Source organism: Taudactylus pleione, unplaced genomic scaffold, assembly GCF_031769625.1.
Source record: "Taudactylus pleione unplaced genomic scaffold, aTauple2 ptg000408l, whole genome shotgun sequence".
In the NCBI taxonomy this organism is placed as follows: Eukaryota; Metazoa; Chordata; class Amphibia; order Anura; family Myobatrachidae; genus Taudactylus; species Taudactylus pleione.
In genome coordinates, this window is record NW_028284810.1 from 6868232 (window position 1) to 6895924 (window position 27693).

At 41.0% G+C, this 27693-nt stretch overlaps 1 protein-coding gene across 1 annotated transcript in view; it reads left to right on the top strand.

Moving 5' to 3' along the window:
* Positions 1–27693, top strand: part of WWC2 (WW and C2 domain containing 2) — a 243054-nt gene that overhangs the window by 165961 nt on the left and 49400 nt on the right. The window contains exons 8-13 of the mRNA XM_088446944.1: positions 5278–5351; positions 8366–8608; positions 8795–8884; positions 12151–12740; positions 25146–25254; positions 27254–27325. Of these exons, the coding sequence (XP_088303070.1) occupies positions 5278–5351; positions 8366–8608; positions 8795–8884; positions 12151–12740; positions 25146–25254; positions 27254–27325 (1178 nt within the window). The remainder of the gene's footprint in view (positions 1–5277; positions 5352–8365; positions 8609–8794; positions 8885–12150; positions 12741–25145; positions 25255–27253; positions 27326–27693) is intronic.

Consider the following 27693-nt stretch of genomic DNA (forward strand, 5'->3'; position numbering starts at 1 on the left):
TCGCCTCATAGCACTATTGGCTGGGAGAGGTGTATTCTTTATGGCAGAAATTATTTCCCATTTATTTTTACATTTTTCAATAACGCATCTGCTGCTTCCAAGAAAGCTTCATTAATAATTTCTCCAACGTCAAATGATTTTTTGTGCTTAGCAATTATTTGGGCCACTCGAAAAGAAGCAAGAGTGGCAGATGTGTTTTTGTTCCTAATGTTAGTGAAAGCTGATTGCTGCCCAGTTAGTTGATTTTTTTCATTGTCTCTCTTTTTCTTTTCTTAAAATACTCCTTATGGGGAATTCCTGGTCAATTTTGGGATGGTTGGTTTTGATGTGTCTTTTTCGACATTACACTTTTTTCCCCACTGAAACACTTATACTACACAATAAGCAAACACATTTACCTTTAAATTCTGTGAAAAATATAATCATTTTCCCATTCAGGATGATAATAAATCTTTTGCTTTTTGTTCCCACTCATTTTACTGAACAACACCATACAACTGAAAGAACAGTACCGATGCTTTCGGTGGGAGATGTCCCATACAAAGTCAGGTGCAAAATATATGTATAATACAGAGTCACTGATGTACTATAGTCAAACTGAAAAACATTTTGTTAGATGGAATCTCACATACCATTTTGATGTGCTCGGTTGTGAATCTCATGGAGAGTGGTCAAGCGGGGATCAGGGTGCTGCTGGATTATATTTGCAGGCAGAACACAGTGGATGGAAAGGTCCCACAACCCCGTTAAGGTGCCCGATCTCTACTGTGATGCTCGTGGAGAGTGGTCAGCGGGGAGCAGGATTTATTATGCAGGTGGGACAGTGGATGGTCTGGTCCCACATCCCCTTTTCAACGTGCCCAATCTGTACCTATTGAGAGCTGTCAGTGGGGAGCAGGGTGCCGTTGGATGTATTATGGCTGCAGGTGTGACAGTGGATGGCCCGGTCAGCGATGCTCTAAAACACAGAGACAGCGCTGATCGAAAACAAACTGTCAACGCTGATCTTAAGTTTGTCAGCACTGCTATAAATGCGCGAGCCTGCTGGCAGTGACTGTCATGCACAGCCACCGGCCATGTACGAAGTTCTATGCGCAGCTTGCACGGTGTGAGCTCAGTGCCGCAAGGCGAGCTACCGCTTCGCTGCCACCATCGCTGTAAGGCGAGCTACCACCGCGATGCCCCTGTCGCCGTAAGACGAGCTACCCGGATTGCAGCGCGAGCCACCGGTAGCTCGCGAGTGACGGATTGGCGACCGTGGGTTTACAGTAGGGATGTGCAGGCTCGGATAGGTTCGAGTTTGCACGTGGAGTTCGGATTTTTCCCTCCAAAAAAACGGAACTCAGAACGAGGCAAAACGTCATCTTACATGGACGAACATCATCATTCCTGGTCTTTTGTCCAGGAATGATGATGTTCGTCCATGTAAGATGACGTTTTGCCTCGTTCTGAGTTCCGTTTTTTTGGAGGGAAAAATCCGAACTCCACGTGCAAACTCGAACCTATCCGAGCCTGCACATCCCTAGTTTACAGTGATGTAGAATATATTGGGGGTCGAAAAAAATCATTGTTTCAGGGCATCTTTCAGGAAAGGAAAATAGGGTTGTGTGTGCTGCAGTCTTGTAGCCACCTTTCATGATCAGATCCACTTATTTATATTTGTACTTCATAGAGAAATACCCATAATACGCCAATTTATCAGTATCGAGGTACCACTGAAAATAAAATACACTATATGGGCAAAAGTATTTGGCAACACCTGTTAATTATTGAATTGAGGTGTTTCAATCAGACTTGTTGCCACAGGTGTATAAAATAAAACACCTATCCATGCAGTCTTCATTTGCAATAATTTGTGATACAAAATGGGCTGTTCTGAAGCGTTCAGTGACTTCAAGCGTGGTACTGTGATAAGATGCGTGGTACTGTGATAGGATGCGTGGTACTGTGATAGGATGCCACCTTTGCAATAAGATTGTTCGTGACATTTCATCCCTGCTGGATATTCCACGGTCAACTGTAAGTTGCTAAGGCGCATGGTGCTTAAAGTCACCAACGCTGATTCCATAGCTTGAAGAGTTCCAAGCTTCCACTGGCATTAATGTAAGCACAAAACTGTGTGGCGGGAGCTGGGTTTGGCGGATGCTGGGAGAGCGTTACCTGCCTGGCTGCATTATGCCAACTGTGAAGTTTTAATGGAGGATGGATAATGGTATGGGGCTGTTATTCAGGGTTTTGGCTAGGCCCTTTATCTCCAGTGAAGGGCAATTTCAATGCTTCAGCATACCAAGACATTTTTGACAATGCTATGCTTCCAAATTTTGGCAACAGTTTGTGGAAGGCCCTTTTCTATTCCAACATTACTGTGCCTCAGTGCACAAAGCAAGGACTATAAAGACATGGTTTGATGAGTTCAGTGTGGAATAACTTGACTGGCCCGCACAGAGCCCTGACCTCAACCCCATCAAGCACCTTTGGGATGAACTGGAACTGCGAGCCAGGCCTTCTCCTCCAACATCAGTGCCTGACCTCATAAATGCTCTACAGAATGAATGGGTATGAATTCCCACAGAACACTTCAAAATTCTTGTGGAAAGCCCCAAGATTGGAAGCTGTTATAGCTGCAAAAGGGGGACAAACTCCATATGAAAGTATATGTATTTTAATATAATGTCATTACAGTACCTGTTGGTGTAATGGTCAGGCGTCCGAATACTTTTGTCCATATAGTGTATATTTTGTAGCCTATTTTGAGTCCTGTTTGGGTCTGACTTTGAATTGTTTCATATATATGTGTGTGTGTGTATATATATATTATAAATATGTGTATATATATATATATATATATGTATGTAATCTCATGATTGTTCCTGCTTTTTTACATATTTTTGGATCTATTATGTTCATAAATCTGTTGCATTGAAAGTATCTTCCAATTATTGAACAATGCCATCTAGTGATCTAATCATAGTGGCACACCGCCATGCATCAATGTTTCCTCTTTTGCACAGTACACCGTCCCCTTTATCAGGAATTTGTTTCTTTTTAGGCATCACTCGTGACTATAAAAACAGAAAACCAAGAAAAGTAAATGAGCTGATAAGTTTGGTGTGTGCTGTTACAAATGGGCCCACTCGCAAATCAGATGCAACCCACCCAAGTGGGGTTTTAAACTTCTGTGTAACATGATTTAGAAACTTGAGATGCTTGATCAGCCATCTCCATCAGCATATATTGCCAAGCTTGCATTGTGACCTAGTTTTATGTGTTTTAAGCTGTATTTCTCTGTGACTGTCAAGCAGAACCTCTAGAGTTTTTTTTTCTTTTCTACATAATGCCTTGCACATTAAGCTAGAAATATATGTTCCTCCTAAACCCCAGTAACCTTGGAGAGAGCATGTGATTTGGCACACTTTGCTCTCTCCTGGGCAGTCTTCTTCCAATGTACATAGCTGTAGTGGTGCACATGCCCTCTAACATGAACCATTCCAACAGGTACAAAACACTCTGCTCCTGGACTTTCCTCTTAAGTAATGATTGCTGCCACCTGTTGTGTTAATACACCCTTGTTATCAATAAATCCATTCAACATTGTTTAGCTGGTGGAAGGGGTCATGTTGGTGGGTGACTGTCTGTGTAGAAGAAGGCACCTTGTAGCAAGTAAAATGCAGTCTGACAGTTCGGGTGTTAGGTGGAGACTCCCTGGGCTGCTTCCTCTATACAGGTGTCTGGTATGCTTGGTCGATAGTTATCATGTCGACTTGCATAAAGTTAATGTGATAATGTCGACATGCCCCATGTGGGCAGTGAAAATGGTGGCATTCATCATGTCTTCACGGATGACCTGTCAACATGATAGACTGTCGACAAACCGTCCCTGGTGATCTTTTGGTGTCTGACCTAGTCCTTGCAGTGGTGGCTCCAGGGTCATCTCCTAGGTTCCAGTGGTCACGTGAGGCTCAATTCCGGCAGGGCACTCTTCTCCCGAACCTGACCTTCCCCCGCAGCCAAATCCTAACCCCCCCCCTGGCAGCGACTAACCGTCGGATTTCTTACAATGACGACATTTCACATTGCAACCTTTCAGAGGTTTACTGTTTCTAAGGATGGGGACATGGTGCCTGTTGACATGTGGAACCATGTCGACATTGGGGAGTCAACATTATCAATGTCGACATGGTAACTGTGGACCATGTGGCCGGATCCCCTGTACAGATGTATTTCTCTGTGGCCTGGTGTAGACCTGCTCAGAAGAGAGCATAGTTCGTTTTTCACAAGGACGCTGGAGATTTTGGAGATTAAAGTGGACCTGTCCATCATCTTTTTTTTAAAGAGCTCTCAGTTGCTTACATATACTAATACATCTGATCATGTGTAGCCAGTATTATTACTTTGGTATTTCATAACTCAGTGGTTCTCAACCTCCAAGTACAGGCCCCCATACATCTGCAACGGATTGCCGTGATGTTGCAATCCTGCAACCCGGCATCACAGGATCGGTGAAACATGTTGGATTTCACAGACTTGCCAATCATGATCAAAATCTGATCATGTTGGCACATCAGTGAAATTTAACTTGGTGGATTTCACCGATTCTGCAACAGATCGCGGAACATTGATGGCCACCAGTCGGCATTTCCGGCCAGTGGATCGGCATATGCGATTGGAGGATCGCTCAATCCGCCGGCACATGTATGGGGGCCTTATCCCCAACAGGTCATGTATTGCAGATTTCTGTCTGTGGAAGCTGGTGGGATAATTACTGACCCAGCAATATAGATTAACTCACCTGTGAATGGTTAAAGATATCCACAAATCATGACCTGTTGATGGTACTTGAGGGCTGGAGTTCAGAACCCCTTGAAGTACTAGGTTTTGATAGTTTATTTTGGATAATTACAAGGTTAACCACTAGCGTACTTTGACATTACTGCAAAGACAGTTTGGTAAGTTACAATAGCTACAATATGAATCCCACTAGTGGACACACAGAGAAATGGGCACAGTTTAGCAATAGTACAGAGAAGTTTGAAGTCCCCATGGAAAACCAACATGCAAATCAAAATTAATTGATGTATAAAACCTAACAGTGAAAAGGTTATCTAATGACCAATTCAATTTCAAAATTCAGAAGGCTCCAATGCACATTTTAATATCCATACAGATAGTTTAATTTTTTTTTTTTTTTAGTATTTCATAACTAACATTGACAAAGTGGATTTTCATTATGTGGGTGTATATGTATTTTCTTAATTACCATTTTTGTCTCCCATTCAGATTGGAATGAGAAGCAGATCAAACCTGGCAGAAAAGGTTAGGCTGAGCCTGCAGTACGAGGAGGCTAGGAGAAGGTACCGTTATCCTAAACAAGTCTAAATTGTGTTAGCACAGAGATAAACTGGTTATTTGGTGACCTCTAGTGGCCATTTTGAAAAGTAACATAATTATTTGGTCTGTGTTCATTTTTGTTATTGTAATCATTATTTTTATACAGTATTTATAAGGTGCCAACATTTTACAAAGTAATATACAGTATGGGGGAAGCTTGCAGTATTAATTTTAAACAAGCATTGGGACAAAAAGATATAGAGGTCCCTATCTGTAAGAGCTTGTGTCTGAAGGAACAATAGTATTTAGATATATGAAATCTAGGCACTGATTCAGAGATGGGCGCAATGCAGATTATTACGCAGATTGAGCATGTGTGTAAGCTGCATTGCGCACGCATAGCAATTATTTTGTGATTACGCCCACATAGAGGATCCATTTGCAAAGTGAGTGACAGGTAGTCAGCATTTGAGGGAGGTAATAGGGGGTGGCTAGGCAAACGCAAGCGTGTCTGACCATTTAAACGCTGTTTCATGGGCGTGCATAAATTAGCTATTGGGATGCATAGATTAGCTATTGGGATCTCCTTTGCAGCATGAGAGCTCTCTGTGTGTCAGGAGAGACGCTGTGTTTGAGACAGGACAGACTTGCCGCATATGCTGCTTGGCTGCCTGATCTGTGTCGATGTTAGCGATATTTACGCTGGTGCGAGCATTGGACGCATATGAGAAAGCAGCAATGGGTGTTCCTATGCTCTGGTAAGCTTTGGAGACGGTTGCATATTTTCGCATCTGCGTTCCGTGCGAAATCACAGATGCAATTACATTATTGTACATCTCTGAATGGAGCCCTGAGTTAACAGAAACATATAGGTCAGGTGCAGACAGATGTTTCCCCAAATGTAGGAGAAATTTCTCACAGCATAAGAGCAGATATGATGAGTTACAGCAGAGGTGTTCAGTGAAAGCAGGGGGTAGGCTGTACTGTGATGTTAGGGCTCAGGTACTAGCACTATTGAAACACATGTACCATAACACAGCAAGCAATCAGCAGTACAAGGTACACAATAAAAGCAAGTATCTGGTTGCTATGGTTCAGTATATCAAAGAAACGCATAATAGAGAATCAGAAGTAAATCGCTTTTGGGATGGCATTGAACTAATACCAATTTAACTGTACGGCACAGAAATCTATACTGTGTGGAACTGAGGAGTATGGAGAGGGTTCAATTACAATGCATAAAAGAAGAAGAGATAACATTTTGACACTGTGTAGAACATGAGAGCTGCCACCTATATATTAATTCTATATCATTGTCTTCTTTAGTAAAAGGTTTCTACTCCAACACTGTCAGATGTCAAACACTGATCATTTCCGTTTACAAGTGCGTTTCTGCTCATGCTAGTTGCGATGGTCTCTGTATTGTTTACAGATTTCTTTATTTTTATTTTTTTTGCAAAGATCCACAAAAATCTTTTTATAAATGTGTTTTTGGATCTTACCTGAAGTTTGGCGTTACCCCTTTCTGGCTCCACTTATCATCCAATAGCCATGATTCCATGCCATTGAGATGAGGCTGTCCAATTCCATGGACCAATGGAATTACTGGTCGTTTTCAGCAAAGGCTTCTTATATTATTCAACTGTTGAGCTGATCCTCTGCATTCACCATAAATGGCATGTGGAGTCATTTCCCAGGTCCTAGCCTAAAGCTTAAATACATCTCTTGTAGCAGAAGTTGACAAACGAAAATGTTTGGCAGCCTTGGGTAACAGCATATATGCCCTACTTGCACTAAATGATCTTTCATGTGTACCTAGTACCATCTCACTGTAGACAATCAGTATTCAGCCAATCCGTTCCGTAGTACCTGGAAACATCACAGGTTTGTAGCAGTGATATGAGTCATATCACTGTTACACACCTGTGATGTTTCCAGGTAATATCATATGACAGATTGAATATTGGTTCAGCCCACAAAATGTCTGTTTCCTCTATGAGTGGATTAAGCAAAAATAATAATAATAATTAATAATAAAAAAAACCCACATGATTGTTTTAAACACACCAGAAAAGTAAACACAAAAGTTTGCACCTCAACAAGAAAATGCCTAAAGGGGAACAAAAAACTATGAAGAATTGTAACTTTTTTTTTTTTTTGCAAATGGGGAAACATTGCATTCATTGTTGTAAGTGTGCAGTGGTTTCCACTTATCAAAGTAAATAACAGCAGAACTGAGGTGGGAGAGCAGATGTTAGAAACATCTAGTAATACTCTAGCCATCTGCAAGGCGTATGGTGTTTACTGCTTTAACAGGTTTATAATCACTGCAATCAATTTGTGTCACACATATCTGATCAGTAGTCAACAATGCAGTGATGTAATTAATAAAAATTACAGTACCATGGCTTTTTTTTTCTTTTATTGAATGTTCCTAAACTTGGTTACTTATAAACCTGAATCAAAGCTGCAAATAATTGTTGTAAATAAATGCAAGGGGTTATTTCTTTTCCTTTCTTCATCTGTGCTTTAGTGGCTTTTCTAAGTAATTGAGTATTTTAAAGGTGTTTTCAGCTCGGTAATTGGAGCATATCTGTCATTTTGCTTGTCCAAGTGTTTGCTTTCAAAATAGCCCCAAAACCTTCTTTCGATTGTTTGTGCTCTCTACGATGGTATTTAATTGTTGTATGTTTTTCCTTTTGTTTTTTTAACCTACATCTGTTACCGTGTGTAACAGGGTATTGTGTGTCTTTTTATTCTTCCTTTTTTTTTTTTTTTTTTTCAAATCAATCTGCATTCAGAGATTTAAAATACATCTTGAATTGATTTTTTGTTATTTAATAACACCTTTTTTGTGATGTCTTGAAAAGCATGGCAGCTTACTCCCAGCAGTATGTCTAGATAATCATACAGCATATGAACTGTGGGCAAAACATTTCTAGGCAGCTTAATATGCTGTTATCCAAACCATCATGAAGCCTTGTCTTTGACGATTGTGCATGATTTCAATTGACTTGGTCTACTCCTTCTGTTGCAGTATGGCCAACTTAAAGATAGAGCTAGCAAAGTTGGACAGCGAGGCCTGGCCTGGGGCATTGGACATAGAGAAAGAAAAGCTTCTGTTAATTAATGAGAAAGAGGAACTTCTGAAGGAGCTCCAGTTTGTAACGACACGAAAACGCACTCAGGACGAGATGGAGCAGCTGGAAGCAGAGAGGAGGCGGCTGGAAGAGGACCTCCTGTCTGTGAGAAGCACTCCCAGCCAAGCGCTTGCCGAGAGGTATGTAGCGCGCCTGACACCGCTGTACGGTTAGAGCGTGTCGTGCATCTACACTCTTCTCCTCTGTCCAAGTTAGAATCTATGCAGCACATCGTAATGCAGTCATGCTTTGCACAATGTTAATAGTCCATAATATTGTCAGAATATTCAGGGGCTCTGTGTTTGAACCGTGTGTATTTTATGCAGGTTGAAACTTCAAGAAAAAAAGAAGGAGCTGGTTAAGAAGTTAGAAGAAACCACAAAACTGGCGACACATTTGCATTCAGAACTGAAAAGGTAAGAAGTCAGAGACCTGCAGGCAAGTGAGGGCACACTAGGCTCACGGATGTTACTTCCTTTGCAGAGTCTTGTCCTTACGTGTCCCGTAAGGCTTCTCAGTATAAAACGGTTGATGTGTATATATATCTGCCAGGCACACTGCCATCGTACATCTCTTTTGTATGTCTTTTATTTCCTTGTAGGCGCACTTTCTGGTGTGCTGGAGTTCACAGCCTAGATGCAGAATGTAATGCACATGGCAAGATTTCATTTGTAAAATATTTGTGCTCTTGCAGTAAATTAGGTAAAAAAAAATGACTTCTCTTTAATGCCTCAGACTATAATAAGTAGAGAAATTCTGAATCGAAGAAGAACATTTTACCGGTTTTATTGATCTAGAATTCCAGACGGTTATACTTGCTGTCTCCTCACTTCTTATGTCCCTGGAAAGCACGGGTCTGCTGAGATGCTGCCACTGTCACTTGTGGTGTTTCTCATTTATTTTGTTGTGTTTCAAAGTGTAGAACTGTGAATGTACAGAAGTAGGACATTATTTGCCATAATAACTGTAGTATAAATGACAATGAGTCTGCTTTGGAGGAAAGATTTCATTGGTGGCATGTGATTATATAATATAGGGCCCCTGTGTTAACCACACAGTCCGTGGGAAGAACCAGTAAGAATGTATTGGCAAATTATACAGCAGATATAATGATAGCAGCTCATGGGGATATACTCGTACTTGTAGTTTCCACGCCTAACTAACTTGCCGCTTCCGCCCTTTAATGACTGGCCATTTAACATTCACCCACGACAAGGATTAGCATGCTTAGAGCTGTCACTTGGCAGATGATATTCTCTGTATTTTCTGTTTAGTGCTACAAGCAGCTCTCATCTGTGTTCCTATACACATATCTGTGCACACACACAAAAGAGACTTTACACCATCAGTCTTTATATGTTCATGTTGTATGCGAGTCAAGTTTTTATGAACATTACCTACATTTAGATGCGATTCGCAATAAAACTATTCATTTTAATTAACATTTTGCTCTAATAGACTAATAATGATCCATTCTGTGGGCTTCTTCATGTATAAAGCAAAATAAACACATTGATAATGTTTGCAGAGCTAATTAGGTTTGACAAACATCTTCATTATAGACTGAGTAATCACCAGAGCCTTGTCAATAAGAAGTGTGTTCTCTTGCTAAGTGTTTCATATAGCACTGTTCAATTGGGACAATGTTTTATTTTATCATTGAGTGTCATATCTAAAATAGGCTTGAATACATACAATTACAAAATGTTCACAGCTGTGCAAGTGCTAATTGTTTACAAGTAGATAGGGCTAAAGCCAGTTACCCACTGGTGTTATAAAGTATGCTAGTACTAGCGTTATATGATGCTCGGAAAAGCATGCACGCCACTTTGGGGATTATCCCATAACCACTGCTGCTTGTGCCCGAGGACAGAAACTGCCAGGACACATCAGCGTCTCCAGAATGCTGCATGTCCCATTTACCCGCCTCCGTATAAGCCAGTATTATGGGTAGGAAACTAACTTTTAAGGTGTCAGGTTTTGAATAGTAACCTTCTGATAACAAATACCTCCATGATATAATGCCACAAAGTACATCACCAAATACATCATCAAATCCATCAATGAAATTGAGCTACCTAAGACGTCCTTTTTTTTTTCTTTTAATATTCCTCAATTGTAATAACATTTAGGAAATGGAAAAAACAAATGATATGGTAGATTTTAACTATCAATTATTTTTTTTTAAATCTCATTTTCGAAAGTATCTTTAAAAGTGTCACAATACAGAAATGTTGTACCGGGTCGTCGAAATGAAGCTTTTCCTCACATATAAGGGTCTCTATTATCTTATTGCAAAACTGGTCACATTTTAACAATCTATATTTATTCTGTAATCAAAAGAAAGTACATTTTGTTAATGTGTGAAATGGTTCCATTCTGAGATTTTATGTTATTTCTGTAGTTTTATCACTAACGAATGTTTATTTGGTGACTTCTTCAGAGCAGGGAGCAAACAAACGTGTTGGGAGTGTGCAGATATAATTTAATGGTTTATTTCACTGACTAAATGAGTGGAAGCTGCCATACTAATCGCTCTATGAGGAAATAAATCCAAAACATCTTCCAGAGTTACAAATAGCACAGACACCACCTAGATTTTTACTTCAAAATCTGTCAACTATTATTTTTCCAGAAATGAGTCCCGAGTCTCTATAGATAAGGGAAGCACACTGACTTGGCTCTGCCAGTGAGAAGACTTTGCTTAATTCAGAGTAAAGATGCATGAAAATAATGGCTTTCACCGAATCCTGACCATATCCCTTTGTGTTATATCCTGTTCTCAGCAAATGAGTACAATGTACTCCTGGCCTGGGTGCGCTTTCTGTCAGCAGTCAGATTATGCACTTCTCTCTATTCTGCATAAAAGCAATTGCCCTGGCTCTCCCCTGCTGCTCCCGTCTGCTTTGTGCAGAAGTTATTGACGAGGCGTGTGTTATACAGGAAACTAATGTACAATGGACATCATCCTGCAATGTTAAGTGGACATTACACTACGATTTATAGTGCCCCTTGACGGTGAAATCTGTTTTCAAGGAAATAAATTCCTGTTGTCTTGGGTGAGTGATGTAAATGGTACAAATGTGCTGCTTAGTAACTGATATCAACATTTTCTTTATATTCGGCTAAATGCTGTAAGCTAATGTCTGATGGACCGCTATGCTAAAGGTTACTTACAACACATTTGACTCTGGGAGATGTATGAAACCAGAAAGAGCTAAAGTGAGAAATTGCCCATAGCAACCAATCCGCTTCTAACTGGCATTTTATCTAGCAGTCTATAAAATGAAATTACACTTAGGGTATATTTACTAAAGTGGGAGTTTTTTAGAAGTGGAGATGTTGCCCAGAGCAAACAATCAGATTCTACATAACATTTATCTAGCACCTTCTAGAAGATAATGGCTAGAATCTGATTGGTTGCTATGGGCAACCTCTCCACTTCTAAAAACTCTCACTTTAGTAAATATACCCCTTACTGTAGAAGCTGATTGGTTGCTATGGACAACTTCTCCATTTTATCTCTCATGCTGGTTTGATACATCTCCCCTTCAGTCACACAATGCTAATAGATTAACCATTTTCCTTGATGTTTGCTGCTTCTTTAACTTCTAGAGTGTTTTATTTTTCATCCATATATGTGGCCTAACTGGAAGCATGTCATTCTGTGTTGCGATTACAGCCTCTCTGCCAGCACGTTGTCCGTTTCCTCGGGGAGCAGCCTTGGCTCCTTAGCTTCCAGCCGTGGCTCCCTGAACACGTCCAGTCGGGGTTCTCTCAATTCTCTGAGCTCTACTGACCTTTATTACAATCAAGGAGAGCCTGCATCAGACCTGGACTATCAGTACAAGCTGGACTTCCTGCTACAAGAGAAGGGCGGTTACATTCCATCTGGGCCCATTACTACTATTCATGAAAACGAGGTAGTCCATTGCCATGGCAGGGCCGAATATACTAACTTACCCACTACACAAGATGACCCACAAGAAACCAAACCTCCCAAGTCTGTGACTTCACTTTCCTCCCTGTCCTCCTTGTCATCACTGTCCCCACCCGGCTCCCCCTCAGTATTGGAAGGAGTGTTTTCCTTGTCTACTCAGGACACTGTTGGTACAGATTTTGAAAGTTGTGAGCTTCCTGCAATGTTCTCAGACATGAGCATCTGTGAAAATCAGCTTTTATTGGACTCTGCTGTAGAGCTACCCACATCCTTCCCTGAAGATAAAGGTATAAGGCACAAGGCGTCTACAACGTTGCACGAGGAGAGCGCAGGTAAGGCCTTACTACAGGCTCGTCATAATGACAGACTGTTGTGTGATCCACATATGTCCAAATAGCTAATGCCAGGACTGTCAGAGAGATTACAGCAAAACATATTTATTGCTGTAATAGAAGGTGACAAATTGCATGGTTTTCCTTTGTTCTCAGAACAGACCTAACAGTAATTTATTCGCAATTGTGCCCACAGTCTTGCTTTCATTTTTTGATGCCAAAAGGGTTATATTATGTCGGGGAAGGGGTGTGGCTTGTCTGGGTAGGGGTGTGGCTTGTCTGGGTAGAGGTGTGGCCTCTTTAGAAATAGTCCTGATTTATACAGGTCATAATGCGACTTATTTTATCCTGATTCTCTGTAATTGGGGAAGACGAGAAGTATCTATTACTGTAGTTGCTTCCTGGTGCTTCCTCCGATTTCTACGCTCACATTCATGGCTTGATATTCTCCTAATTCAGCCCATTGATCAATACATAAGGGCATCAGTGTTAGACCTGATTTGGGCCTTGAACTGCATTGAAATCATGTGTCCTTTTCCAAAGATGTTGGTATTCCCACCAATTTATTTTTTGTATACCTTTAGAATATTCACTCATTCATTCACTGAAAATGATGCATTTATAAACAAAATATATTTTTTTTCTTTTTAAAAAGTCTAATTTTACAGAGTGTCTACTTTTTGTGTGTTTTATAAGAGCGACTATAGCAGCCTCCTGTGAGTGCACTGAAATCTGTATGCTGCTATTGCTGTGCTCTTTCTAAGATCGTGTAGGTTCATCATTTGCATTTGCCCATCTAATGATCTAATTAAAGTGGAAATAGCCCAGGCTATGTGTTGTTATGCAAATACAAACAAAAGCAGATTTAGGGACTGTAGGCTGTTAGCGTTTCTCACCTGCTAAGCAGCAGTTTTTAAAACTGGTATCACTTTGAGACAAAATAATGCAGCTTGATTTCTCACTAATAATATAAGACCCCCTACTGCAGGGAAACAGTGTGAATTCAATACTTCACCTTATTTGGGATAATTTGTGTTTATACAAAAAAAATTTCTGCCATCTAGTGGTCAACATATATATCTGAATGTCGCTGTAAACTTGTAAAGTATGCTAATGGCAAAAAGTCTGATCAATGTCAAATAGTATATTACTAATATAGCATTAGTTTTTTGTAAAATGCACTGACTGAGCCAGTATAATGATTTTTGGATGTAGACTTCCTCTTCCATAAAAGGTGCGCATTTAGACAGTAGAAGTGAAGGTGTAAATAAGATACATATCACATAACATTTATTTTTTAAACCATAGAAAAAAAGCTAAACTTCTAAATTATTATATTTATTTTTATAATTTATTTGCTTCAAGTGTACGAGCAAACACATACATTTTTAAACAAAGCGCAAGCAAAAGAATGTCCAATAATAATACTTTATGGAATATGTTTTCTGTGGGAGTACCCACTCATTTTTCCTTAATGGTACCGTGTGTGTGTGTGTGTCCTGGGGTAATTGGACACAAATAAGCGTACTTATAATAATGTAGCCTAGTACCAGACAGAAAATGAAATGAGGCTTATCTGGGAACTCGTTAAGGCGATAGTCGTTTCTCCATTAGATGTTTACAGGTAACCGCTGAAAGAAGTTAGATCACATTGCATAATGCTGCTTAGTCAATATTGTGTGTGATCTGACACACAAACTGTATAAAGGTATAAATAATGTTGGTCTTATTCCTCCTCCTTCTGCCATGCATGGGGGTACAGGGTGTTCCAGAACTTGTACACCTGCAATCCCTGACACGTTTTATTATCAGTGGACTTTCTCAAAGGGAAGGTCCATGTTGTAATGTCTAGTGTTCATTCTAGCACCCTGCACCTGTCACAACCTGTGCATTTCCTCTTTCCTGCCTGGGGTGTCGCTCTGTGCTCTGGTGCTTCTAGCACACACAGCTGATGCAACAAATTTCTGAGATACAGACCAACGTATGCTAGAAGCACCAGAGCAGAGAGGGACACCCCAGACAGGAAAGAGGAGCTGCACGGGCTGTGACAGATGCAGGGTACTAGAATGTCCACAATAAGACCCTTAAAAAGGGCCGTCAATCAGTTTACTTCGTCACATGATTCATCATATCATAACAAAAACTACACAATAAGTAAAAAAAATAATGAAATAGAAACCGTGGCCCCAGCAATGTGCGGTAGTCATGCATCTATATATCTATGTATTAACATTAACATGTATTTATATAGCACACACATATTATGTAGCGTCTAAATAAATTATATGTGTGTGCATCTCCCTGCAAAACACTGCAGTCTGATAACTTGTACTACGTAGAGCCACAACAAGCAGTGTCCCCTCTACAGTAATGACCATTTTCTTTTTTTTTTTTTTTTTTTTTATAAACTCTTTTTATTGAGCAAATCACATAAGAACAGTACATTCCAAAAATAAAATACAGCACATAACATACTTTTATAATAGGAACTGTACTATTTCAGAACAATAATATAATATAATAGTAGATTTTCTCAGTATAATAAAAGAAAGAATATAGAAGCAAGAAAAGTATCTTGCTGCAACGGTGTGGCAATCCGTTTAAAAATAGAAGAGAAACAAAAAAGAATAAAAAGATAGAAGGAAAAAAAAAAAAAACTTTAAGAAAGACAAAGGAGAATAAGAGGAGAAAAGGATGGGTGGACTCTATATAGGATCACTCTCTTTTAATCTAGATATAGTAGAAAAAAAAAAAACCATAAAAGGAAAATTTAATTGTTGAATGGAGAGGAAATATTTTGGTATGTCAGCCAAGGGGACCATGTTTTATCAAAAGTTTTGGATGTATTATGTAATAAAGCGGTCATGTATTCCATCTTGTATATATACCAGATACGTGATAATATTGCCTGCATTGGAGAGGGATGAGGGTTTTTCCAGTCCGCTGCAATTTGGCAGGTCGTAGCAGATACTATATGTCGGAATAACTTATTCTGAAATCGGGATAGAGAGGGTAAATTTAAGGGAAGTAGAAAATGCTGAGGATCAGAGGGGATCGTGATCTCAAAGAGGCGCGAGAGGAGATCGAAAACCTCCTGCCATATACTAGCCAGTTTGGGACAAGTCCACCAGATGTGCAAAAAATTGCCCTCGCCACCACAACCCCTCCAGCATCTATCTGAAGCATCAGGAAACATTACTTGTAGCCGCGATGGTACATAGTACCATCTATATAGCAATTTATAGACATTTTCCTTGATTTTGACGCAAATAGAACTGGCGGCAGCGTTGTCCCAGATCTCCGTCCAATCCTCAGCATCTATAGAGTGCCCCAAATCTCGTTCCCACGCCAACTCATGAGAATCCCGATTGGAGCTTACTTCATCCCCTAGTAAGGAATAAATAGTAGAAATAAGACCCTTAGTGGAGGGTCTTCTCCAACATGTAGACTCAAAAGAGGTCAAAGGTCTGCTAATCAGAATCAAGCTAATTTTGGAGTGGAAGTGTCTGATTTGTAAGAACCGGAAAAAATCTTTGGGTGGAATTGCTACTAGTAATGACAATTTTCTTAAACTGCTTTAATATGCTGCAAGAGTTGCCCTCTACACACACACTTTAGAGGATGAATCCTCATATTGGTACATTAATCACATAGCTATATACCTAAAGCTCTAAACCTAGACTTGGAATATGAGGATTTAGTCTATAATTGCATGCAAGGGCACCTCTCCCGAATCTCAGATAACACACTGCCCCAAATGCCATCCATACATTGATACGCTGATTACTAGTTGAATTTTGCCTATAGAGTTACCCCATTGCCAAACATATATGGTGCACTGTCAGACATATATTACCAGCAGTACAAGGAGAGGGACAGGTGAAGAAATGAAGGTAGTAGACACCTATGCAACAGTTAACAAATCAGAAGCTATAATATGTGGAAGAACCGAAGGAGACATCCATTTGGACATGTGACAATGCCAGGGACAGGGAGTGCTGTGATGAACATGTTGGGAAACAGAAAATTGTAACTAACAGACCTCTCCATTACATGTCTCTTATGAGTTCTGAGGGCCTGATTCAGCAAGGATCGCTATTCTGCTAGAACGCACGCACCACGGTTGGTAATATCAGCGGTGAAATGCAAATGTGTGCAATCGCATTGTGATCACAGCCTAAAATAAGGACGCCCACTTCCCCTTACACACATCCGTATACTTGGCCAATATAGCAAAACAATCAGTAACATCGCACCCATACGCACAGTTAAGGCAGGTCAGACCTCACTCAGGAATTGCTAACTTCAGCACACGCTATGAGGCCTCATGCTGCGTATGGTATTGCAGTGGATAATTTATGCATGCCCATGCAACGCCATCCCAAAGCACTGGCACGCCTGCGTTCGCCTGACCACCCCCCTGTCACCACCCACAAATGGCACTTCCTGTCAATCACTCTGCTCTGGGTCTGCGTAGCCTCTGCAAATTCAGTTCCCATCGCAATTGCTATTTCACACACGCACACTGCAATGCATACTCATGCGCAATGCAAATTAATCGTCTGATTGCGTGCGTCTTTGCTACTGCGATCTTTGCTGAATCAGGCCCTGAGTGTGCAAACTCGGGCCAAGCTGCATAGTTTTGCTTTGGTGGCAGGGGCAGGCACCTCATTATGAGACACCGAGACTACCTTCCCGTGCCGTCTACCACCAAAGAGAAACAATAAGACTGCTAGTTTGATATTCTGGAAGATGATACAAGCGCAAATTATGGCAAAAGCTCTGGCGTAGTCCCAGGGTCTCTGCTAACCTGCACTTGCACTGTCTTTCTGAAGATAATATCCAGAAGCTGGTGGATAGCACCTGTTGCAGGCACACAGTGGGGTCTATTCTGGGAGTGAGGTGCAGGCCCCTCTTGGCCCAGTAGCCCGTGTACACTGCACACCCTGCACCAGTGGCGGAACTAGCGGCAGTACAGCCGGTGGCTTGCACCGGGACCCGCTGTGGTGCAGGGGCCCATAGCCGCTGCAGCCGCCGCCAGTGTCCCCCGGGCCCCACAGTGTAGTACAGACCGCAGTGAGTGCGGTCTGCAATACTCAACAAACACCGCTGCCAGCCCCAGGTAGTGCACTCGTACTACCCTGCGGCGGTGTGTTTGTTTTGGCAGCCAATGAGAGTCAAACAGACTCTCATTGGTTGTTGTGTCCACGGAGGGAGCCAAGCTGGAGCTCACTCATGAGCTCCGGCTCCCGCAGTGGGTAATGGGAGTCAGGTAAGTGGGGTTTTTTGTGTGTTTGTTCTATGGGCGGACTATTACTGGGGGCACTGCACATAGTGGGGACTACTACTGGGGGCACTGCATAGCGGGATACTACTACGTGGGGCACTGCATAGGGGGGACCAAAGCAAATTCTTGTACCTGGGCCCACCACTCTCTAGTTCCGCCACTGCCCTACACCCATTATATATACAGTCCCTACTGATGACCGCTCATGTACAATGCTTAGCCAAGCTGCAATAATGCTACCAATGACGGCAGTGACACCTCAAGCGCAGTGGAAATAAGCAAATATGTCTGGGAGATAATTCTACATGTAACATTTTCATGAGCTTATCAGAACTGCACAGCTTTCAGATAAAGGTGTACTAATGAGAGGAGAAATGTTCCCGATGCCTGGAAGTAATCCTATGTAAAGTAAACACACCGCACTTCCCATTTTCTCACTTCCTTCAGCAGAGTGAGGATAACAGCTTGCACACAGAGGCATAGCAGATTTTAATAAAATATCAAACCTGCAAAGTTTTGTTGGGGCATGGAAACTTGTACATGACAGTATATTTGTAAATGCTATTTATGTAAGGCAAGTTGTATTGTAGGTTTAATCAACCCTTAAATGGTCCCCATAGGCATATACTGTATTTGAAAATAGAAACTTATGGAGAGGGGTCACACCAGGTCTCAAAGCTATCAGCTAAATCTGCTGTAGAATGGTATTTAAAAAGAGCCTATTCATAAAATCTTCTCTCCAGTGCATAGGCAAACGCAGGGGGGGTTTCCGGTTGCCTGGAAACCCCCCTTCCAAACCAACACCATGATGACTACAATAGAAGTAGCATATAATACTAAAGTTGCATTTTTTTAAGATCCCCTCAGTGTCACAAACTAAATAATTAGCACCACCTGTTGATCTTTTAAAATGTCTGAGCCAGTAATAAATACACCTGTGCAAAAACTAGGAGATCTGGAAAACATGAACTGCTAGGGGTGCACTGATATAGACCATCGATAGGGTTAATTAGTAATACTGTATAATAATGAACTAGCCAGTACATAAAGAGACCAATCTGTACATATATATGTCCAGGACAGTGCTAGGTTTTTTTGCTGCTCCCCCAGATTCCCGAACTTGCTGAAATTATCTGGAATGGAGCTCACATCTGAAATAAAAACACTCAGCTCAGGCAGGATGGCCCTACATACGCATATAATGGAATAATGTGATTGTTGGTCCTGTATATCTCAGAATTATTACATACATTACACTTCGTATGATGTATATTATAGCTGGTTAATTGCTGATTATGCCTCCTTCGTGGACTGGCCACACTTGCTTTAAATTCAAGCATTTGGAAACCCCCCTCGGGAAATCCTGCGTTTGCCACTGCAGTGTTCTCTCTGACGGTAACACTGGATCTACTGATGAGATCCGCATTCTCGTGTACAATAGGGTATTTCCCATGCACCTGTGTCACCTATGATGTGTTAAAGCAGTAAGGTTCCTGCTGTGTGAGCAGCTTATGCAGGCCCAGCGACCCATGTAACTGGATTTAGCATGTGAGCATGTGCTGTAAACACGGTGGGTTCCGGTGATCTACTGTATATCCATAATGTAATTGTGATTACTAGCCGGCTGTAGTGACTCCATATGTGGGTGGGTTAAATGTGCTAAGATCACATTCAAAACTAGCTTATCCCATTCATAGATCTTTGACAAGGTGAGTATGAATCATCATTCTCTGCCATTAACTGAGACACATTAGTGGTAGGATACATACAAGTCACAGCGACGATGAAGTCCTTCCAGAGTCTGCGTCTGTCATTGCCAGACTTTCAGAGTGGCTGTGGATATTCCTAGGGGTAATTAATAAATCATGTCACCACCTTCACCCTATCACACGGGGAAATACAAAAAGCACCTTTATCATTAAAAGGGAGGAAAATCAGCATTCGTCTGTATTATCTTAGAGAAAGACATTCAGCAATCAGATCCACTATCTAAAGCCACAGAACTTTAAACATCTTAACAAGATGTAAGGGATGCTCTCAGATGGGAGCATGGTGCATTTCAACACACTTTCCCAGTCATGGATGAAAGCCCCTCATGGAACTTCAGAATGTGTCTTTAAATGAAGACGTTTGGCACACTGCAGGGGGCCAGCCTATGAATATGGGTTACAGATGAAAAGTTACGAGGTGCAGCTTATGGTGGAATACAGTTATGGGGATAATAAAGGATTTTTGTGATAAGTGTAGATGCTACCAACGGGGATTTCTCTTTTTATCATTTCTGTGTTCAAGTGAAACGATATACCCTTTTATTGGTGTAAAGGGAGATTAAAAGGACGTTGCTTTGCTCTAAACACTTCTAAAATAACAATACTAAAATATTATTATGCTAGATCATTTACAACTGAAATAAGTTTAATTCCCCCTATTAATAGACACTATTTAATATATACATAAAATGAAGAATTTTGCCAGAAATCGCATTATATCACTCACTGGGCCTGAACTAGAGGTGGATATCGCGTCTATGTCAGACGCAAGCAGACAGGTTTTTTTCAGTCTGAGCCGCACCGCGCATGCGATGGTTTCTGCTGGGACGCAGAGAGAGGCAATTTCAGTGGGTGTTGCTGGATGGTAACGGGGGTGGCAAGACAGACGCGGACGTGTCGCTGTCAGCAGCTGCTTCTTTTTCTGCTTTGCACTGATTTCGGCGGCCTTGATCAGACGGACATTCTGCACTTCAATAGGGCTGGTGTAATGTTTGATGGTGCGACCAATGGTGCCTCTTAATACACAAAGCAGTGGATCAGCACCGCAGCTGGTGGATTTCTCTGGACGAATCCCACCAGCTGCAGTATGAGCATAGAGATGCAATCACGCGGCGCAAAAATACGCAGCCGCTGCTGCATTCGTTTCCACCTCTGAATCAGGCGTCTCTTAATTTATTTATTTTTTTTAAATCATTAAGAGGTCATTGTCTAACGTGGGTTTGGTACAGGATGCCGGCGCTCTGGATCCCGGCAGTCAGAATCTTGACGCCAGCATCCCGACAGAGTTAGGATATCGACACCTGTCTGTCATTATCCTAACCCTCCCCCTCTAACAACCCTTAACTTTCCCTCCCCGCTGCCTAAACTTAACCTCCCCCCCCTAGTGCCTAAACCTAACCTCCCCTTCTCCGTACCCTAAACTCAACCCCTCCCCCTAGTGCCTAACCCCAGTACTTACCGTAGCCGGGATTCTGACAGGTGTTGGGATTCCGGTGCCGGCATTCTGCGTGCCGGCATCCCGCATGCTGTGATTATTACCGCATCCCATCTAAGGGGTCAATCCAATTAGGTGCGAGTAGCGAGTTCGCATCGATGCGCGCTCCCGAAAATTCTCCAGTCCAATTAAAAATGCCTAATAAACTTTTTTTTGTTTAATCTCAAACTAATTAAACGAAGAATGCAAAAAAAAATTTGTAAAAAGGTGATTTTGAGGGCACCTTGAAAATTTTTATAAAAAGAGAAAAGATAAACAATTATTTTTCAATTTAAAAAAATATTGTAATTACATTTAACGTGCCTAAACTAATGAAAAAGTTGATTTTGGGGTAATTTGAGGACAATTATTGGAATAATTAAGCTAATTGGAAACTATCAATTGCCTAATTAGTCGTTAGGGGGGTGTCCAAGAAGTTCAGCACAGTGTCCCAACATTTTAAGCTTAAAATAAATATTTTCCTTTCCATCTCTCACTCTCAGGAAGGTGCAAATGGAAAAATACAAATTGACTGGTTTAGTGCGAGTTGCTAATTGGATTGGAAAATGAATTTGAAGAAAAATAGTAACTCGCAATTCGCACCTAATTGGATTGACCTCTAAAGGGGCACATCCACTAGCAGACTGTGAAATGACTGCACGATTATGACATTGTAATCGTGCAGTCATTTCACAGTCTGTGCTGTGCCTACAGTGAAAGATCCGTCGTTCAGTGTAGGCACATCAATCATCCCTGAACATGGCCAATGTGTTGTTATCGGCAGATGGACCAGCATGTTCAGACGATTATAGATGTCAAAAACGACAAGCGGGAGCGCGCATCGCCAGCTGTTTTTGACATTTGCATGCCCGATTTATGCCCGATTAACGAGCGATTGAACGATAACGATGTCTTTATCGCTCACTCGCTCTGTTTAATCCGGTAATGGATGTGCGCCTTAAGACTTTTACAATCATGTATAGAGTTCTGTGCTGGATTCTTGTTGAGCTCATACTTTAGTGAAATCAGATGAGTTGGAACAAGTAACTCATCCATTAGCCGCCAACTCTTCCTCTGCCTTGGTACTGTACAGCCAATACTGCCAATGTTAAGGTGCCCATCCACTTAAAGATCTGAAAACGACTGCACGATTACGACATTGTAATCGTGCAGTCGTTTGTCAGTCTGTAATGAGCCTGCACTGAACGAGCAGTAGTTCAGTGCAGGCACGTCAATCTGGAAACATGCTGAACCTGACGATATCGTCAGGTTGTCCAGCATGTTTGCAAGATGATAGATGTCTAAACGACCAGCGGGCACGCGCATCGCTGGTCGTTTTAGACACTTTTGCAAACGATTGAATGATCGTTATCGTTCAATCATTCAACTTAATCGTCTAATGGATGAGCACCTATAATTTCTATCAAGAGATGTGAAACTTGTACTGATGTAACAGTCATATAAATAACAAATTGAAAGTATGTCATAGTTCAGTTTTTGTCCTGCCCAGACTTTATTTAGGCTGCATCTTATGATGCAAAGAATTATGAATGGATTAATTGGAGTACATGGAGCTATCAGAAACCGCATGTATAGTCTGGATTGGTTAGAGTGAATTTGTGTGAGTAAATATACACAATCTCTGCATACAGAATAAAATCCATTTGAGTTTATTTATAACAGCTAAAAGTAAAATTAGAAGTGGTGACAATTTTGTCTCAATCCCCTACATAAAAGCAATCCACATATCTAAAAGAAAGTAGTTGGGTTCTCTTCTCATACACACCATATAGATAGCATTATGACATTTCTCGTCTTGTTCAACATTTATCAACTTATTAATTTTACATCTGCAGATCACTTATATGTATTGAAATAAAATATTCAAATTTAACTTTTTATCGTTCAAAAATAAGCTTCATTGTGTTTTTTAATGCATAGATTGTAATGCATGTCCTCATATTGGGTCTGATTCACTATGGATTGCTATTGCGATCGCAGCTGCGATTACCCTCGCAGACCCGCTGTGAAAATATGCTATTGTTTACAATCGCAGGCCAACATAAAGACGCACACTTCCCCTTACATATGTGTGTAATACCTTGCAAGTCTGCAAAAACATCGGTACCATCAAGTAACATCGGAGCTACACGCACAATTACAGGTCAGTAAGGGCAGACCTTACTAACTTGCTAACCTTCCTGAACGCAGTGAGAGCTCAATCTGCCTATGCATCGCAGTGGCTAATATATTTATGTACGCCCCTGTAACAGCGACTGACGACTCCCCCGTCAACACCCCCAAATACTCTGTCAATCACTCTGCAATGGTTCTTCGTAATCTCTGCGATCACGGTGATGCATGCGCACTGCGATTCATGCGCAGTATGCAATAATCGGCCTGCGTACGTGATTGCAATAGCGACCCATAATAAATCAGGCCCATTGTACACACATCTATATACTCTAACCTATCCACAATATACTGCATACATGGTTTCTGATGGTGGATTTGGAAAAGATCCACACCGAACATTACCCAACACATCAAGAGGAAGTGCCGCACATTCTTCCTGGTTTTAACGAATGGAAGTGAGTGTATGTATGTATATATACATTATATATATATATATATATATATATATATATATATATATGAAAACATTGAATCTGTTTAAAAGCGCCTGCGTGCTAAACAAAGTGCTGTGCGTGCATAAATATTATTAAAAAAATTGCAAAATAAATAATAATTAATAAATATTATTGATACACTTCGAGAAGATCAATATTAAATATCTGTGTTCTTTTAACCAGTAAAGTGCAGAGTGCAAATGTGAAACAATTTCCTTAATAACACAAATAAAACAGTGGTACCATCTAGGAAAGTGCGAGTGAGAATAAAATAGTACTCTGACTATAATATACGTAAAATAAACACACAAAATTTATTTTAAGACAAGAAACATAGTATAAAAATAAAACAATAAAAAAGTTTTATGCAGAAATGGATGTGCTATACACAGCAAACACAAAGTTGTCACTGACCGGTATATGGGGGTATGCACAAATAGATAAATATTATAAAAAAGACATAACAATTAATATAGTTTAAAAAAGGATTCTGCGGCTTATCTGATAAGGATGGTAGTAAAGTTCATGAGAGGTAAGTGGAGCATCCAACGCGTTTCATCTGCCAATCAGACTTCTTCAAGGAAGCTCATTCCTTGAAGAAGTCTGATTGGCAGATGAAACGCTTTTATACTATGTTTCTTGTCTTAAAATAAATTTTGTGTGTTTATTTTACGTATATTATAGTCAGAGTACTATTTTATTCTCACTCGCACTTTCCTAGATGGTACCACTGTTTTATTTGTGTTATTAAGGAAATTGTTTCACATTTGCACTCTGCACTTTACTGGTTAAAAGAACACAGATATTTAATATTGATCTTCTCGAAGTTTATCAATAATATTTATTAATTATTATTTATTTTGCAATTTTTTTAATAATATTTATGCACGCACAGCACTTTGTTTAGCACGCAGGCGCTTTTAAACAGATTCAATGTTTTCATAAATCTAATAACAGCAGATCACCACTGCTGTACTTCTTCTGTTTGAGCTGACACCCATACTATAGGGTAGTGCTATACACTATACCTTTTATATTTGAAAAGCTATATATAACTTGAATACGACTGGTTTTAAGGAGTAGGACTTCTTCCTATTTTACTGAAATAGGGTGTTTATTATCTTTTGGTGCCGTGTTCTCCCATTGCTACATATATGTGTGTGTGTGTATATATATATATATATATATATATATATATATATTATTATTATAAAATAAAGTATAATTGTTTATTTTTATCTGTAGAGGGTTTCACCAGGAAATCAGTGGAGGAGAAGACAGCTTGTGTTTCTGCTGCAGTGTCCGATGAGTCGGTGGCTGGGGATAGTGGTGTCTATGAGGCATGCATTAAACCGTAAGTATTATACCATACCAAACTTACTGTATATCTATGTATATGCTCAAGTTACTGCTTTACCGCTCATGGTGCTGCTCCTTTACCATAGTTCTCAAAGGCAAAACAAAAGTGATGGCATAATTATTCAATCAAGCAATTCTTTCAGTCTCAATCATCATTTTACCTTTAACTGGAATATCACATACAGTAGTCAAATCTTAGATCTTTGATAAGTATACTACACCAGGGCCGAAACTAGGATCTTTGTCACCCGGGCAAGGCAGTAATTTGCCCCCCAAGCTTATAATTATAGACTCTGCCCTTTCAGAAACCTCCTGATGTCTCTAAAGCAGTCTGTGTTCCCATCTTCCTGTATCACTGCAGCAGCCTCTTTCGCTCCCCCTTATATCACTGCAGCAGCAGTCTGTGTTTGTATTGGGATGTAGTCAATTTCCCAGACGACGAGATGCCGACCGTTGTTAGCTGCACGGGGGGGGGGGGGGTTCAGGTTTAGGCACCCCCTGGGGTGGAGTTAGGGTTAGACACCCCACAAGGAGCATTAGGGTTAGGGAGGGAAGAGGGGGGGTTAGGCACCACTGGGGGGAGGATAGGTTTAGGGTGCGGGAAGGGGGGGTTAGGGTTAGGCACCATTAAGGGAGGGTTAGGGTTGGGGGGAAGGGGGGACAGGCAAGGGTTAGGATACTTACCATCCGGTGTTGGGAACTCCTCCTGTTGGGCTTCCACTGTCGGGATTTGAACAGCCGCCGGTATTGACTCCTCACACACTGTTCTTCAGCGCACATGACGTCAAGGGAGCTGCCCCCCTCCTCTATATAAACCAGTGGCTCGTGGCTTATAGCCATACACCATCACCCAGGACGCTGGGGTAACGCGGGACCACACTCCTCCCATCCTACGGCCCCAGCTAAAATGGCTGACCCCTAAGATGCAGGCAAGAAGACCTAGGAGGTTGCACAGTATATAGACCTTCCCTCAAAACACACCCACACACACCCTTAACTACTTAGCCAATGAAACTGCAAATATGCTAATTAGCTAACATTACAACAATTAACCCTGTCTAGTCTGTGTCAGCTGACCCAAGCCTTGCGTTTTAACCCCCGTCAAGCATATAACATGCCTTCTATCACTTTTCTTGTACATTGTCTGTATCATGTCTTAAAAATTAAATTTTCAGCATTAGTTTATGCCTTTCATCCCTCCTGGGTTAGAGTAAAGGACAGGTTTAGAGAGTAAAAAACCACATTGTTCTGCAGAGGATGGGACTTAAAGTAAATCCCGCTACATATTGTACAAGAACAGGACCACCTGAAAAAACAATGTCATCCTTTTTAAGAGCCCGCTATAGACAATAATTAAAAAAAACTGAATCCAGCATTAGTGCTTATGCCTATACTGGTACTGGAAGAATCCGGGTGGCAAGGATATGGGGTGCCCAAGAAATGACCATTACCAGCACTAAGCGCTTTTATTTATTTATTTTTTGTAATCTCTGTTTTCTTATTTTAGCTATTGGTATTGTTATCTTCCAATCTCAATTACAATAGGGGCTCTGTAAAAAATTGCCTCGACTCAAGGGCATATTAATGCCCAGGGGGGCCCTTGTATAGCAGGCCCCCTCCACTGAGCAGCAGGCTTCCCTCCCAAGCACCACATCTTATCTTGTGCCGGCATGTGGGTCCCTCTGTCACCGCTGTGACATCTTCCCAGTGATATTCAGGAAGGTGGTGTATGTGCACAAGAGAGCACAGGTTCTGGCTCAATGCTTTCACTGCGCAGCGGCATCTTCCCAAAGATGTCACTGGGATGAAGGCACCGCGGCGGAGGAGAAGGGGCCCACTTACCGGCACAAGGTAAGTATACTATTAGGAGCTGGTGTTTGGTGCATGGGCCCCTGGACCTGTGTGCACTGTACACCCTGCACCCATTATAAATACACCAATGCATCTCAACTGCTGTTTCTGAATAATTGTAGAGAATTCTGTCTTTCTACCAGACCTTGTGAAGATGTTGCATTTAATGAAGATTATCCAATTCTTGGGGCAGCTGAAGTTCAATTAATTCTGAGGTAAGCACCACATATTTGAGTTTGATTTGAGCCATGTTACCCATTTAATTGCTGAGCTATTGCTCTTGGTGTAAATAAAGCATATAGTAATGTCTGCAAGAAAACTCTGCAGACCACTAGCCCAATTACCTTGGGGTATTTTTTTTTTTTTTACAATAAAAAAAATAAATAAATGGATGTGAAATATGCATGAAAACTATGCACTTGGTATGTAGTTTATATGCATCTACCATGGATGATATACACTGGGCATGTTCACATATGTTTCCGAGTGCATCCAAGACACGAGCACCAAGAAGCTCTTTTCCCCTTCCTTTAAATCAGGGATGGAGAAACTCAGGCTCGGGGGCTGTATAAGGCCCCCGGAA